We start from the raw sequence: 15,304 nt of genomic DNA, 5'->3' as shown, positions 1-15,304 counted from the left end.
TGGGGGTTCAGTGGGGGAGGGGGTCCCGGAGGGGGCTGGTGGGTGAGAGTTCAGTGGGGGAGGGGGTCTCGGTGGGGGGGCTGGTGGGGAGGTTCAGTGGGGGAGGGGGTCTCGGTGGGGGGGCTGGTGAGTGGGGGCTCAGTGGGGGAGGGGGTCTCGGTGGGGGGGCTGGTGGGGAGGTTCAGTGGGGGAGGGGGTCCCGGTGGGGGGCTGGTGAGTGGGGGTTCAGTGGGGGAGGGGGTCCCGGTGGGTGGGGGCTCAGTGGGGGAGGGGGTCCCGGGGGGGCTGGTGGGGAGGTTCAGTGGGGGAGGGGGTCCCGGTGGGGGGCTGGTGGGTGAGGGTTCAGTGGGGGAGGGGGTCTCGGTGGGGGGGCTGGTGGGGAGGTTCAGTGGGGGAGGGGGTCCCGGGGGGGCTGGTGGGGAGGTTCAGTGGGGGAGGGGGTCCCGGTGGGGGGCTGGTGGGTGAGGGTTCAGTGGGGGAGGGGGTCCCGGAGGGGGTCTCGGTGGGTGGGGGCTCAGTGGGGGAGGGGGTCCCGGGGGGGGCTGGTGGGGAGGTTCAGTGGGGGAGGGGGTCCCGGTGGGGGGCTGGTGGGTGAGGGTTCAGTGGGGGAGGGGGTCTCGGTGGGGGGGCTGGTGGGGAGGTTCAGTGGGGGAGGGGGTCCCGGTGGGGGGCTGGTGGGGAGGTTCAGTGGGGGCGGGGTCTCTCGGGGCGTGCTGGGGGGCAGCAGGACTCGGTCTATAAGGCGGAACCGAGGCGCTGCGGGGGAGCGGGCGCGTCAGGCGCGCTGCGGGCAGCCCCGGCTCGGGGTCCTTCCTCTGGGCCGGCGCGTCCCGGGCCCTTCGCCTGGGCGGTCGCAGGCGGCCGCGGCGGAGGATGCTGAGGCTGGGCGCGGGGTGGGGCCGCGGCCTCGTGCTGCGGGGGCTCGCGGGGGAGCAGCCGGGGGCGCAGAGCCGGGGGCTGGGCCTGTCGCTCAGCCGGGTGAGGGGTCGCGCCCGTGGGGGCGGGGGGATGTGGGGGGGTCACACCCGGGGCTCGGCTCTCCCTGGGGGGCTGGGGTGGGAGTTCAGCCCCTGAGGCTGGTCGGGGCGGGGGGGTGTCACGCCCCGGGCTGGTCTGTGGGAGGCGGGGGAGTCACGCCTCAGGCTGGTCTCGGGGGGTTACGCCTTGAGTTAGTCCCTTGGGGGCGGGGGGATGTGGGGGGGGGGTCACACCCTGACCTCATCTCTCTCTAGGGGGGCTGGTGTGGGAGTTTAACCGTTGAGGCTGGTTAGGGTGGGGGGAGGTGGGCGAATCACGCCTTGGGCTGGTCTCTCAGGGCTGGTCTTTCCCAGCCCCGGGGCAGGTATTTAGGGGAGGTCACCGCCCGGGCTGATCAGTGTCTCCATGCAGGGCACAGTGGTGGTGGAGCGCTGGTGGAAGGTCCCGCTGAGCAAAGAAGGGCGCCCGCCTCGCCTACACCCCAGGAGGCACCGCGTCTACAGGCTGGTGGAAGACACCAAGAACCAGCCCACGGGGGAGCTGGAGGTGATCCTCACTCAGTCCGTGGACAGTAGGTTTCCACTGGAGGCATTTGCTTTCCATACTGAAGAGCTGAGGTGGTGCTGGGTATCTGTCATAGGAGTCCATATGTCTTTCCTGATTTTCACCGATCTGTTATGTGCTCAGTGTTATCTAATGGTTGGAACAGAGAAGTGCACCAGGACTCCTGGGTTCTGTTGCCAGCTCTGCCTCTATGTCCCTAGCAATAAAATGGAGAGATCACTGCACTACAAAGCAGAAGGGATTGTTGGATGTGGGGTTTTACCTGTTAAAACACAGAGTGGTTTTGGAGTTTAGGAATGAAGGAATTATGGAAGTAATTATTATTGTGCTGGTGCTAAGGCCTGCCCTCAGATCTCAGACACAGACCCAGGAGTTCTGACTTCCCGTCCTCTGCTTTAACCCGTACACAAGAGCAACCACTCAACTTAGTGTCCTTTGGTTTTATTTTTAAATGCTATTAGTTATTTTTAGATATTCTTGTTCAGAGCTTTTCCTTCACCATAATAACCTAACTCCACTTATGAGTGTGTACACACATACATGCTCATATGTTCTGAATATGAAGAATGGTATAGTGAAGCAGCTGATAGTCCCCATATAGCGTTCAGTCATCTCTCACGCCTCTGTCAAAACATTTCTGCTTTTAGGCCGTTTTCCAAACTCTCTTTGAAATGCCAGTTCCTTTTCCTGTGTTCGAAGTGCTCTGGCATCCTTCTCAAGAGGAATGTGCTGTGTAACTATAAAAGCTCTCTAATGATCTGTGTGCTGGGTTTGCCAGAGATGTCATGTTGTGCCCTGTGTCTCTGATTCACAGATTTGGGAAGCCGTGGTGATATTGTCTCAGTGAAGAAATCTCTGGCTCGTAACAAGCTCCTCCTCGAGGGACTCGCAGTTTATGCCTCTCCAGAGAACAAAAAAATGTTTGAGGAGGAAATGAAGGTGAGTTGGAGGAGGGAATTGCCTTTCCAGCCCACAATGTGCTCTCTGCTGTCCTAATGTGCAGAATTCTGCCATGAGCAATTTGAGATTCTCACTGGATTCAGTGGGAGCAGCATGCAATCTCCCAAAAGCTAGGATTTGGCTCATGCAGTTAACCTGTAATTTTTGTTGGGGGAAATATACCAGGCCCTGAAAGTTTAATGTCTTCAGCAAAACATCCAGGTAGTGCAACCTCAGAATGAAACTGCTGCTCGCTTGGGGCTTTGTGATTTTTTTTTTTTTATTTTTATTTTTTTTTTTAAATCCTATGTGAGATTTGCAATCAGGAGACTGTAAACCAAGAGTAATTTTGTTTTGTTTTTAAATGAGTTGATTAAACTTTTTTTTAGGAAATTATGTGTGTGCACATGCGTGTGTGTGCATGTGCACACATTACTGGGATTTGAATTGCTGATTGTTTCATTAGAAATAGAAAATCTTGCTAGCGATGTTAAAGATGTATTTGGGAACACTCTGTAAAGACTATTGAGTAAAGTCAATTGTTTCTGGTATCCCCTATAAAATGAATGGTGCGTAAAATGCCTTTCAGTTAATGTAACCTTGCTAATGACCAGGAGACCAATTATGAATTGCAAAGTAACAGGTAATTTAACAAATTCAGCCCTAGTACAATAGGCTGTTGGTCCATGATCGGAGCTCCAAGGCATTGCTGTAATTCACAATCAAGGATTCTGCATTGCCAAAAGTCCTTTCTTCACAAGTGCTGTCTAAATGATGTGACATTGAATACACTAGTAAATCTACCATACAAAGCCAAAAAAAAGTCCTGCTATTAAAGCTTTGTTGCAAAGTAGGGTGAGAACTGGGGCTTTTGACAATTGCTGGATTTGCTGGCTAGTGAAATGGGAATTAATGAGTTGTGACTCGCTTTTATAGCACACCTAAGACGTCTTATTCCTAAATACCCAAAATGGGGACATGGCTGACACTAAGGCATTTTGAATTGAGAGCTCCAAAAGTAGCTCCAAATCCTGGACTGTGCAGACATTAACTGGGAGACATTGTTAACTCTGTGTTCGTCTCACTTTCCCCCCCAATCTTATTTCTTATAGCTGCGTGAGGAAGGGAAGCTGGAGAGACTTCAAACCCAGAGTGGTGAAAAGGTGAGTAAAAGGTTGTTGTGGCGGGGAGAGACACATGAATGTTCATGAAATAGCTGTGCAATTCCAGTGAAATGTGGGGAGAATCCCAGCCAACAAACCTGAAACTCCTGGCGTGTTAATGGGAACCTGATCTGATTAGTGATGCCCTTAGCATGGTGTCTTTCTATGTGGGGATGTTTGTTCATATAGCTTTTTCCCCCAATACAAAGCAAAGAAAAATACATAGACTGTGAGCCTGTAGGGGGATAGAGCTTGTTTTATCTAAATTGCCATTCCATACCTATGGCATTCTCTAAATGATTGATACTATCATCCCTTCTAAAAGGAGAGTGAGGTAGCTAAGTTCATCCGGTTTTGAATCGGAGTTACAATGAAGGCTAAGTCAACCAGTGGTACCCATCGCTTAACGTGATCTTGGCAAGAGAGTTTACCAGACCTGTTCTCCATCAGTGACACTGAAACATCTTTACCCTGGGCTAGCTCTTCAAACAAACAAAGCCGTTCAGTCAGTGCTGGCTTCATGACACTGGACAGTGAAGAGCTGCTCATTCCATGAATGTTTGCAGTGTGGGTGACAACTGGGTAAACTCCACCCCCGTCCTGCCAGCGTGACTTAATCCTGACCTTCTGGGACCCTCCTGCAGTGGGGAGTTCATTCTCCATGGGCCATGCAGTCTTGGGTTCTGTTACTGCAGTGGCTTCGTGATGCAGACACTTGTTCGCTAGAAATTAAACTGAGACCTGGCGATTCCTTGCACTCATGCTCCCCATCTGTCATCCTCCTGCCCTTCCCTAGGCCATCCAGTTCCTGAGGAGCTGCCGTCTGGAGGTGGGGATGAAGAACAACGTGAAGTGGGAGCTGAACAACGAGATCGTCGCCCGCCACTTCCTGAAAAACGTTCGTGGTCTGGCTGTGATTGGAGCTTGCGTGCGGACTGAGGGTGGGGGAGGTGACTAATTTAGCTCCGCCTCCGGAATGCTGAGAATGTCCCAGACAGCAGAGCTGGCTCGCTGTAGGTTGGGATTCAGTGGCTCGAGTGGAGACTTGTGAAGTTATCATAACGGGTTAATCGGGATAGACCAGAAATCTAGGGGGAGGCCAAGGCTTCTGCATTCTCGCTAGACAGCTCTTGGCTGGGGTTAGGATTTACAAGGCCAAGCCTGTCGTAGTGTTAAGCCAGAGGGCATCTGAAGGAGCCTGTCTACTCCCTGCAGGTCTCTGCCATCTCCAGGCCTCCCAGCTCACCAACACTTGGGCATCTGTCGCAGCAGATACTCCCTGTCCAGCCCTCCTGTTTCCAGGCTTCCCCCGCCTGCAGTAGAGTGTTCCTTTTCCCTCCCCAGCAGGCAATCACATCAGTCTGTCCCCTGGTCCCAGCTGGGGCTGGTGAGCCACCTCCAAACGCCTGTTATTAAAGGGGCCGCGCAGGACTAGCTGGCCTCCGACCCCTGCTGCCCTTATAGCGGCAGACGGCCTTGTTCCACCTAGTTTAAGTGTTGAACGCCCACAGGCCGCCGTTTGTGATTAGACTAGAGGGACAGCCGCTGGCGTTGGGTTGGAGTGAGCATCCTAGGGCTAAGTCATGGTGCTGGTTCTTTCAGCTTAATGTCTTTGTGATGCCGCATGCAGTGAAGCTGCCTGATGAGCCCATCACGAGATGGGGCGAATACTGGTGTGAAGTGACGGTAAGTGCGCGTTTCTTTGGAAAGGGGGCAGATCATTTAGCTACAAACAGCTCCAACTTCCTAGTCCCTACCCTCCCTGTCACCCTTCATTGTGTTAGAGCCAGTGAAAGGGGAATCAGGACACAAATTCTGATCTCAGCTCTGGCCACCAGCTCGCTGGTGTCTTTGGGGAAGTCACTTCCCTGCTCAGTGCCTCAGTTTCCCCCCTCTGTGACACAGGGAAAATACTTGTCAGCCTCTTCGGGGGGTGGGAGAGGTGGCTTTGTTGCCCACTGAGCCTGCTTTGAGATCCTCAGGCACAAAGTTACTGCTGCATCCCACATCTGCACCACCTGACGTACTCCAGAGTGCTTTATAAACTAGATACCCACGAAAACGCAACCCCTTCTTGGGGGGCGGAGTATCAGCTGGGTAGACAGCCCCTCTGCAAGGCAAGGGGCAGGAGAACTTTGGCCAAGCCACAGACAAACCCCTACTCTTGTGAGAAGTGCCGGCATACCCACAGCAGAGAGGAGCCAGGTTTTTAAGATCTCTCTCTCCCACCTACCCAGGAGGCGCTTTGTAAAGTACAGGGTCCAAGGCAGAAGAGAATTTCACCTGCTGCATTTCTATTCATCTCTTTTCCTTCCTGCCCACTTGGGGGAGGAGAGCCAGCTCTGAAATGTGCAGGACGAAAACTGAATTGGTGTCATTTACAGCTGTACCAATTTGCATCGCCTCCTGCTTAATTTGCTATATTGAATTCCCGATGTGTGTGTGCGTAAGTGCTACGTTTCCATGTTGGTTACTGCAGCTCAGCAAGCTGCGGGCCTGTAATTGCCAGTATCTTCTCTACACGATGTAACCCCAAAAGAATAGGGAACAGAATGGCCCATCGATGAGAGAGACAAGGGAGAAAGGAGCTGATGTTGGAGGCTGAGATTTGAAATGGAACTGGAGGGATGCAGGCAATTTCAGAGGGGAGCGGCAGAGGTGAAGGCCCTGTTACCCACCGTGCAGGAGCAGAAGACATGGGGGGTGAGGGGGGAGTCGGAGGCAGTTTGTCAGGTCAGCTGTAGCAAGCCTATGAAGGGTTTTAAAGGTGAGATCGCTCATTCGGCTAGATTTGAAGCAACTCTAAACATCTTCCCCTCTCCGCGAGGCATTGGTGAGCCTGCGTCTGGACCTGCCCCGTGTGCTCTCTCACCTCAGGCCTAGGGAGGGTTTCCTGCCTGTGAAACCCTTAGCCAGCGACCAACAGAAACAACCTGCTGTGGAGGGATCCGCAGGGGCCCAGCCATTTTCTGGCCCTTTGCCTTCAGTTAACCTGGAAGCACGGGGCCGGCTCATTGTCTGGGGCCCTAACCTGTGTCTCCGTCCTGGGCTTGTGTGTTGCAGGTGAATGGCTTGGACACCGTGAGGGTGCCGATGTCTGTGGTGAACTTCATGAGGCCGAAGACCAAGCGCTACAAATACTGGCTGGCCCAGCAGGCGGCATTGAAGGGGTAAAGGCCCCTCCACTCTGTCCTGGGGCGTTCTCCTCGGAAGGTTGAACTGTTGGGGGAATCTCCCTGCTGTGGAACCTGGACCCTTCGGCCTACCAGTTGAGAAGGGCAGCCAGGCCCCAGCTGGCCTCTCTCTGCTGGGAGCAGTTAGCTAACTTCATTTAAACTTTATCGGTGTTTGGGGGAGGTTCTCGCTGCAACCACGAAGGGACCCTCCATCCCTCCCAGGTGGGGCTCTCTGCACAGGACAAGGAAAGCACCCAACGTGCTGTACGTTGCTCCCAGTCAAAGCAGGACACCAGAACGCTCGCAGCTACTAATAAAAGGCTCCTGTGTCCAAGCCCCTGGCAATGCGAATCGGCTGTGTCTTGCTGCTGGCGCGTTCAGTCAGACAACACCTCAGAAGTGGGGCAGCTGGAGGCCAAATGCCCTATGGGGAGCAGAGGGGAGAGCCCTGGGAGAAGCAGCCACCAGTGACTCATCTGATCAGTAGAAAAGCGCCAAACGGTCTGTTCCGAGATGCGCAGCCTGATGCCCGGTAGTGCTGAGTCCAGTCCAGCCAGACAGGGGGAGAGGAAATGGAAGGTGGAGCGTCCCCTACAGGAAGTTACCTTATTGCAGAAACGAGACTCTCAGCTGGGCTGGAGATCCCAGCTCCCTTTCGCCACCCTCCCTGCCCCGGGCATCCCAACAGGAGGAGGGAGGGACGCACCCACACCAGGCACCCTTCCCCTCAGCCCCTGCAGCTACTTCATGGGTGAATGGGGCTAATACCCCAGAGCCGCAGAACCACTGTGGTGTTCCTTGTCAGCTACTGTCACGGTGGCGGAGCAGTGCTGAAATGCAGTAGCTACAGTGCTGGAAGCAGAGTAACCAGAGATTCAGTCCTGCCAATCCGTCCTTGGGGCGTAGCCCGAGTCAGGGTCCTCTGTGCCAAAGCCCCTTTCTGGTAGTTGCTCTCAGGGCAGTGTGGGCAGAGACGTCAATGCCCTGCCTCTAGTGTGACTGGGGGACCCCAGCTGGTTTGGTTCCTGATCAAAGGGGCAGGGGAAGGAAATGTCCATGTGGGGACTGCTTCCTCTACCGGTCCACACCCCCATCTTCAGCTTTTGACATCATCTCTGCCAGGGCTGAGCCCTTTCCAGGGGCCAATTGCAAACCCATCCAAAGCAACATGATCCCACCAGGGCATTCTCCCCTATTCCCTGTAGCCCCCTTGCTGGGCTAGTCTGAGCCCTCATTGCTGGCTGGAGCCCACCAGTGCTCCCTCCTGCCTCTGTTCAAGGTTCCCTGCTCTTACTGAGGGGGTTAAATCCATCCATCTGTGTGCCACCTCTCTGCCTCCAGGAGAGGCTGGGCACATGCAATTCCACCTCTGAGGGGGAGAGGCAAGTTCTAAAGCTGAGGGTGCTGGTCAAAACCCTGTGAAGTCCGAGTTTAAAAGGCCTAACAGCATGTGCAAAGTCCTTGGGATGGACAGTCAGCCTGGGCCCTTTCCCCGGGGGCATGCTCCGGTGGGCAGGGAGGATGCAGTGTCCCAAGCAGAGCTCAGGCCCTGTCTCTCCCCTGTGAAATACCTGGCCCAAAGAGCCACTCACTGCAGAATGTGCTGCCCCTTATGCAGCTAAGGGGGAGCCCAGCATTGGGAAAGACCCTTCTGACCTCCCACTGCAGGCTGGGACCTGATGAGATTTGCCAAGTGCACCATCATCTCTGCCAGCAGACACAGGAAGGTGATCGCTGTGTCCTGCAGCCCTGGGTGCCCAGAGAGCTTGATTTGCAGAAACACCTGTCACCAGCCCCTGTTCTCTGGCAGTGCCCAGGCAGCTGCTTTCAGCCTGGCAGACCAAGGCCATGCTAGCCTCATGCACCCACCCTTAAGCAGCACGGAGGCCTCTGGCTAGAGAGTGCCAGTAGGAGCACGCTGCGGTTCTTGTCCCGCCTCTGCTACTTCAGCAACCCGCTTCCCCTCTGCATTTCACGTCTCCCGCAAGTAACCCGGAATAACATCGAGCCCCTGCATGTCGCCAGCTTTGGGGGTCAGACTCCGCCACACTCTGCCTGGGTTGGGCCCCTTGACTTAAATCCATTTCTCCCTTTGTAGCTGTCTAGTACCTGGCACTGCCATCAACAGCTTCTTCCCTAGCCATCACCCAGCCACCGCTAGGCAGTTATAACCCACCAGCTTCCATGATGCTTTGCAACTCAGGCTAGCAACCAATCAGAAAAGCCCGGCTCCTCCTTTAAATAGCTGCAAGGTGGAAAAGTCAAAGAGGAGACTTCCTTCTGCTGCTGCCACAGTCTGCTCCACCAGACTCTTTAAAAGGCAGTGCAAAGGGATAACCTAGGGGTGGAGGCTGGAGAACAGGTACGGTCACTCTATCTCCACGTAAGAGCTCTAGCGCATCTTGCCTGAAGGATTCCAAAGCACTTAACAAACTGCTGTACAAACAGGATTGTTTGGCCAGTCATCAAAATGCAGCCACTTCTGGGGAGCACATGGCAGTTTCACAGCCCACAACCGCATGGCCACGTTTTGAGGACAGGAAATGAAATACCCGTGGCTTGTATTTTCAAAAGTGAGACGAGATTTGGGAGGCTTCTTTTTTGGGGGCTGCTCACCTCAAGCCATCTCAGAGGGAGCTTGTTTTCTGAGGGGGGGGCACTTGGCCCTTTCTGAAAATCCAACTCCTTCAAGGTATCTCAAGTTGGGCCCCTAAAATCACTAGGCCTTGGTGAAAACATAGGCCACTATAGCCCAGGGAAAGCGCAGGTGGAATGTAAGGGGGGCAGAATGTCCTCACACATGTTGGAATTTAGCCAGGACATGCTGGGGGTCTGGATCAATTGTTGAGCCACTCAGGGAGGGGGACCAGGGATTTACTGTGGGACAGGGGAAGGATCTACTGGGGATTGAGGATCACCCCCGGTGAGGCATCTATTGCTTACTGCCGAGCAAGCAGAGAAGGGGGGTTCATGGGAAGCTGCTCAGGATCTACTGCAAATAAGGGTCCTTTGAAGGATCTCCTGGCAATTGGGGAGGGGCTAATAATTATGGAATCTCTTTGGGGAGAGAATGGAGGAGGACTTGGGTGTGTGGGTGCAGAAATCAGGGAGAGGTTAGCTGAAATGAGAACACAATGAATGGTATATAAGTGGAGATGTCCAGCCCTGGCATCCCTCTGTCTTACGTGCCTTAGAGATACATTCCTAAAGCTACCATAGCAGGCGAGTGTTGGCTAACACCTGGCACTGATCCATGCCCCTTAGAGGAGTCCTTGTGCCACCTCAGAGACTAACAAATGTATTTGGGCATAAGCTTTCGTGGGCTAGAACCCATTTCATCAGATGCATGGAGTGGAAAATACAGGAGCAGGTATAAACACATGAGAAGATATGAGCTGCCTTCCCAAGTGTGAGGTCAGTCTAACAAGACAATTCAATTGACAGCAGGATACCAAGGGAGGAAAAATGATACAGACTAAGATGGCTACCACTCTGAAACATGCCCCCTAGAGAGGTTTATACCACACAGGCAGCGGGAAATTCAGCCTCCTCCCCAGCTCCTCTTCTAGAGTCTCGTCTCTTCTTGCAGCAACGCATGCAAAGCCCAATCCTCCACCCCAGAGTGCCAGACCTCACCATTCAGACTACATAGTACTTTGCCCGTGCCGGCAGCGATGGAGGCCATGGCCCAAAGGCTTTGAAGGCCAGGCCAGTAAACAGAGATCAAACAAAAAGATCAAAGCTTTGTCTAGGACAGGCATTGGCAACCTTTCAGAAGTGGTGCAACGTGTTTTGGAAGGTCTCTCTAGAAGTCTACATATTATGTAACCAAACTACTGTTATATGTAAAGGAAACAAGATTTTCAAAATGTTTCAGAAGCTTTATTTCAAATTAAATTGAAATGTAGATATTATCAGTTTAGTGTGATCCTTGCCCTTGCTTTTCCTTGCTGAGTTTTCCAATGTCTGGCACGTATTTGGATACTTTAAGCTGCACACAGGCTTCTGAGTGATCAGTTGTTAACCGGCTGGCAGGAGGTCAGCAGCTGGAACCCCAGATCGGCAGCTGAGGTGAGTGGAGCTGGCGGCTGGTGGGGCTGAGCAGGGCCGGAGGCCTGGATCCTGTCTGGCAGGGGGCCTGCGCTGGAACTCCAACTGAAAGCAAGGTGAGTGGGGCTGCGGCGGGGACCCCGGCTGGTAAGGGGCCAGCAGCAGGAACCCCAAAGTGGCAGTGGGCTGAGCGGCTCACCCCAGCGCCACTCTGGGGTTTCGGCCGCTGGCTCCTCAGCCCTCTGCCAGCCTCGGGTTCCTTCATCCAGGCCAGCAGCAGGCACTGAGTGGGACCGGCGGTGAGATCCCAGCTGGCAGGAGCCAGCAGTGGAAACCCCAGACCGGTGGGAGGGTGAACCGCTCAGCCTGCCACTGCTGGTCTGGGTGAAGGGTCCAAAAATCAGCTCGCATGCCACCTTTGGCACATGTGACGTAGGTTGCTGACCCCTGGTCTAGAGGCTGATTTAGGTGAGAGGCTGATGAATCCACTAGTGACCCATCGCAGTCCTTTTTACACAGTAGCCAATCCTGCTTGTAAATCCTGAGGTGGCTGGTTCAGTCTCCCAGGATGTTCCATCCAAGAGGTCATTATTACTGAGCATCTCTATTGCGGTGGTGACTGGAGGCCAGGCAGGCCAGGACCCTAGGCGCTGTGTAACTGCATCTGAATCAAGGGAGGTGCATAGGCAGACGAGCCCTGTTAACTTTCTCCTTCAGAATCCATCCTGAATGTTATTGAAACTCACAAGTTAAATACGATCCCATGTTGGGAAAGAAATTGATTGGGCTGGATGCTACCAGCATGTTGCATACGATGAAATTACATTTTGTCAGCAATCCACACGATATATGGGCTCTTTAAATTTTATATGGGGCCCAATAAATTGTTTGAAATATCCAGGCTCAGGTGATGTGGCTGGAACGCAACGTTTTTTATGAGTCGGCAACTGGGCTGGCGGCAGTGAGATGAAATGGAACCGAGTCACATGCGAATGAAGAGTCATAAAGCAAATGCAAAACTAGCCAGGAATGGCAAAGCTGAAGTCAAAGTGATTATGGAAATGCAAGAGCGGGATGTGTGTGAGTTGTGTCTCTATAGGCAGGTTTCTGTGTTATGTCTGTGCGTGTTGTGTGTTGTGTCACTGTGGGTGAATCAGATGTCTGAGTGTGTGTCTGTCTCTCCCACTCTGTTGTGTACATGTGTGTCTGAGATTGACTTGTTTGTGCATGTCAAATCCTAGGCAAAGCTTCGGGGGATGTTGTCCCAGTGAGCACAGACACAGTGTTGTCCCTGCTGCACAGTCACATTGTGTTACCTCAGCAACAGGGACTGGTCCCTTCGCTGGCCTCTGAGATGAGTTTTTTGGTGGGTCTCAGCCTAGTTCCTCTAGCAAACAAGTGTCCCACCACAGCAATCTGCCCGACAATCCGCTTCTCAGCAGAGAGGCCAAGGGCTGCATGGCCCCAGAGCCTGGACTGCCTGCTCACCTGGATGCTGTTAGTTGAGGTTGACTTAGATTCTTCCCTTGCCCCTGCCCGGGCTGTGCCTGCCCCATGGCTCGCTTTCTGGGCACCAGTCAGTGGCACTGAACTTGCTTGTTTGTGTTGAAGCCGCTTGGACAGGTTGGTGCCGGCTGCTTCTCCCCAGCCGGGTGAGGCTGCTCTGGCTTTGCAGTCTCGGCTCTGTCTATTGTGCCAAGGGGAGGCAGCTGGGCATTGGGAGAGCTGTTTGGGGCCTGATCCTACTCCCGGCCAACGGGAGCTGTGGGGGTGGTGCTTAGGATGGAGGCAGTGTGCAGAGTCCCCTGGCTGCCCCTACGCATAGGAGCCAGAGGGGGGACATACCGCTGCTTCCAGGAGCCACGCAGAGCGGGGTAAGCCCTGGATCCCGCTCCCCAGCGTGAGCTTGAGGGCCAGATTAAAACATCTGGAGAGCCAGATGCGGCCCCTGGGCTGTAGTTTGCCCAGCTATGGTCTAAACAGACAGGCAGTGGGAGGGGAAATGGGGGTACTGAGCACAGGCCTGCCTTAGGTCATTCTGTGTCCTAGTCCACTGCTCTCCCCACTAGGCCATGCTGCCTTCATCTTCATTCATTTTCTTCCCATGATGCCCTTTAAGCACTCTGTGATGATGTCTTTGTGGCTGACTGGCATTTCTACCTTAGGCCCAGATCGTGTGCCTGTGCTAAGCCCTGCTGAGGCCAATGGGACCCTGTCCAGACGTGGGTGGAGCAGCTTGCAGGATTAGGGCAGCACAGAGCAGAGGGAACGCTGCGGAAAGGTGGGTCAGTGGCAAAAGGCAGTTGGGTTGGGAGGACAGGCACTGGGAGACGCCACAGCTTTGCCAGTGGCTTTTTAATGTAATTCCATCCCTCCTAGTTCCAGCCTCTTTATTGTTCTCTCTGCTTGATGCTTATACCCTCAAATAGCCATAGACTCTTCCCGCTCCCCGTCACTGCTCTTCCAAGCCAAAACGATTCAACCCCTCTTGGAAACTGACCCCTCCAGCCCTCTGTTCATTCCTAGGACCACTCCCTGCCATTTGTCACTGATCACAGGAGGGAGAGCAGCCACCCAGGTGCCTTCCGGAGCAGGACACAGGCGTGAGTCCTAGCAGGTGTATATCATCCTGGGGACGGGATGGAGCAGAGCAGCCAACTCCTGCTCAGCCAAGGTCGTTTCTCAGCTCCCTGGTGTGTCTGAGGGACATAAATGTGGAAAACAGCTTGAAAATGGAAATCCAAAGGGGCTGCTGTGTCCCAGCACAGCTGTGGCAGGGCATAAACCAGAGTCCCTGGACCTGCGTTTGCTGGATCTTTGCTTAACGAATGGCCCAGCGGGGGGGTGCGATCGAATCCCTGCTGCTGAGCAGCCCGAAGGGAATGGGCTTTTCTTTTGTTGGGCCGTGCAGCTGCCCCTGCTTTCTGCCGGCAAAGGGAGGTGCTTTTAATGGGCAGGAGATGTCAGGGTTTGATCAATGTAATAGCAGAGAGTCTAACCACAGAGTTTGCTTTGATTCCCCCCCCCCCCCAACACACACACACACACATACACACACCCCCACTGGCCTGCTTTCAAATCCTCGAAGTGGCAATTTGCTGGATTTCGCAAGGAGCTGATGAGCTAAGCATCAATCATTAGTAAATAGTCATTAATAATGAAAGCTTGGCTCTCGTGTTGTGCGTTTCATCCACAGCTCTCAGAGCTTAGCCGGTCGGGTCAGTGGGGCAGGGACTGTGTTTGTTCTGTGTTTGTACAGCCTGCTCCGTCACCGGGGCACCTGGGCGCTACTGTCACACACCTAATAGAGACCGTACAGCACCTAACACCATGGGGTCCTGGTCCATGGCTCAGGCTCCTAGATGTTACCGTAATCCACCTAATGTACAACACCCAGCACAATGGGGTCCTCGTCTATACTAGGGCTCTGAAGCCCTACCATAATACCATAATAATAAAGGGGTTTACAAAGGAGAGTCTGTGTTTTTGAGGCCTCCTCTTACTTGTGACTATTTCTGTCTGTGTAGAGGATCCAGGGCCCCATCATGCTGGGTGTTGCACAGACACAGAGTGAGAGACTGTCCCAGCCCTGCATGCAGTGCTTTTAAACCCGAGAGGGGAAAGAATTCACAAATCCCCCCACGCCACCCACCTGAAATCATGAGACTGCCTTAAAAATTTTGGGGATTTCTTTCTCTCTTTTTAAACTGGGCTTCTTCCATTTGCCATCTGGATTTTGATCCTTGAGGAGCTGGGGTTCTCAAGCTTCTTTCTGCAACCACGAATCACTGTCCAGGGAGTATGAGCCTGAAATCCCCAGGAAACATTATCTGACTGTTCAGTGAACAGCCTGGCTCCGCAGGACTTTATATCCCCAGCCTGTGCACACAGCACCCTGGGTTTGTCTGCCGCTCTTTCTGTCGGGCAATAAGCCAGGATTCCACCCAGAGACAACCCCCCCTGCGGGGTGAGGCACAGGGACAGACAGACATTGCTGAAGTACCAAACACCTGATTCCCACAGAGGGCCAGATTCTCTATGGCCCTGGAGCAGTTACTTACCCATGTGCCCTTGGGTCAAGATGATCCAAAGTGACTAGTGATTTGGAGGGGGTCATGATTTTGGGGCCCCTTTATGAAATCTCTAGACTAGTCATTGTAGAAATTCATGGGGTGAAAATGTGGTCCCCTTCTAGCCCTACATTTCTACGGTTCTGTGAAGGCAGCAGCAGATCTGTCTGCCTCCCCTGGCCTGGTGTAAAGGAGCGCATCTCGTCTCACTGACAACCCACGTCTCTTCCCGTCCACAGAATATGCAGCACGTCTCCTCTCCAAAGCACCAGGCCAAGTCCTGGAGCCCTGGGCCATGGCTATGCTAGGGACACTTTGGCAGGCTAGGAGCACTTCACTGGTATAGTTCATGCCACCCCACCCC

At 53.9% G+C, this 15,304-nt stretch overlaps 1 protein-coding gene across 1 annotated transcript; it reads left to right on the top strand.

Moving 5' to 3' along the window:
• The first annotated feature begins 838 nt into the window (after positions 1-838).
• On the top strand, positions 839-7,171 carry MRPL9 (mitochondrial ribosomal protein L9). Its single transcript, XM_050930646.1, has 7 exons — positions 839-978; positions 1,390-1,549; positions 2,357-2,481; positions 3,594-3,644; positions 4,441-4,542; positions 5,247-5,330; positions 6,708-7,171. Exons 1-7 carry the CDS (start codon positions 874-876, stop codon positions 6,816-6,818), a joined length of 738 nt encoding a protein of 245 aa, XP_050786603.1. The 5' UTR covers positions 839-873; the 3' UTR covers positions 6,819-7,171.
• Positions 7,172-15,304: the final 8,133 nt, after the last annotated feature.

The sequence above is a fragment of the Gopherus flavomarginatus genome, chromosome 20 (genome assembly GCF_025201925.1).
Source record: "Gopherus flavomarginatus isolate rGopFla2 chromosome 20, rGopFla2.mat.asm, whole genome shotgun sequence".
NCBI lineage: Eukaryota > Metazoa > Chordata > Testudines > Testudinidae > Gopherus > Gopherus flavomarginatus.
Note: the sequence above shows the minus strand (reverse complement) of the source record. Positions and strands in the feature narration are given on the sequence as shown.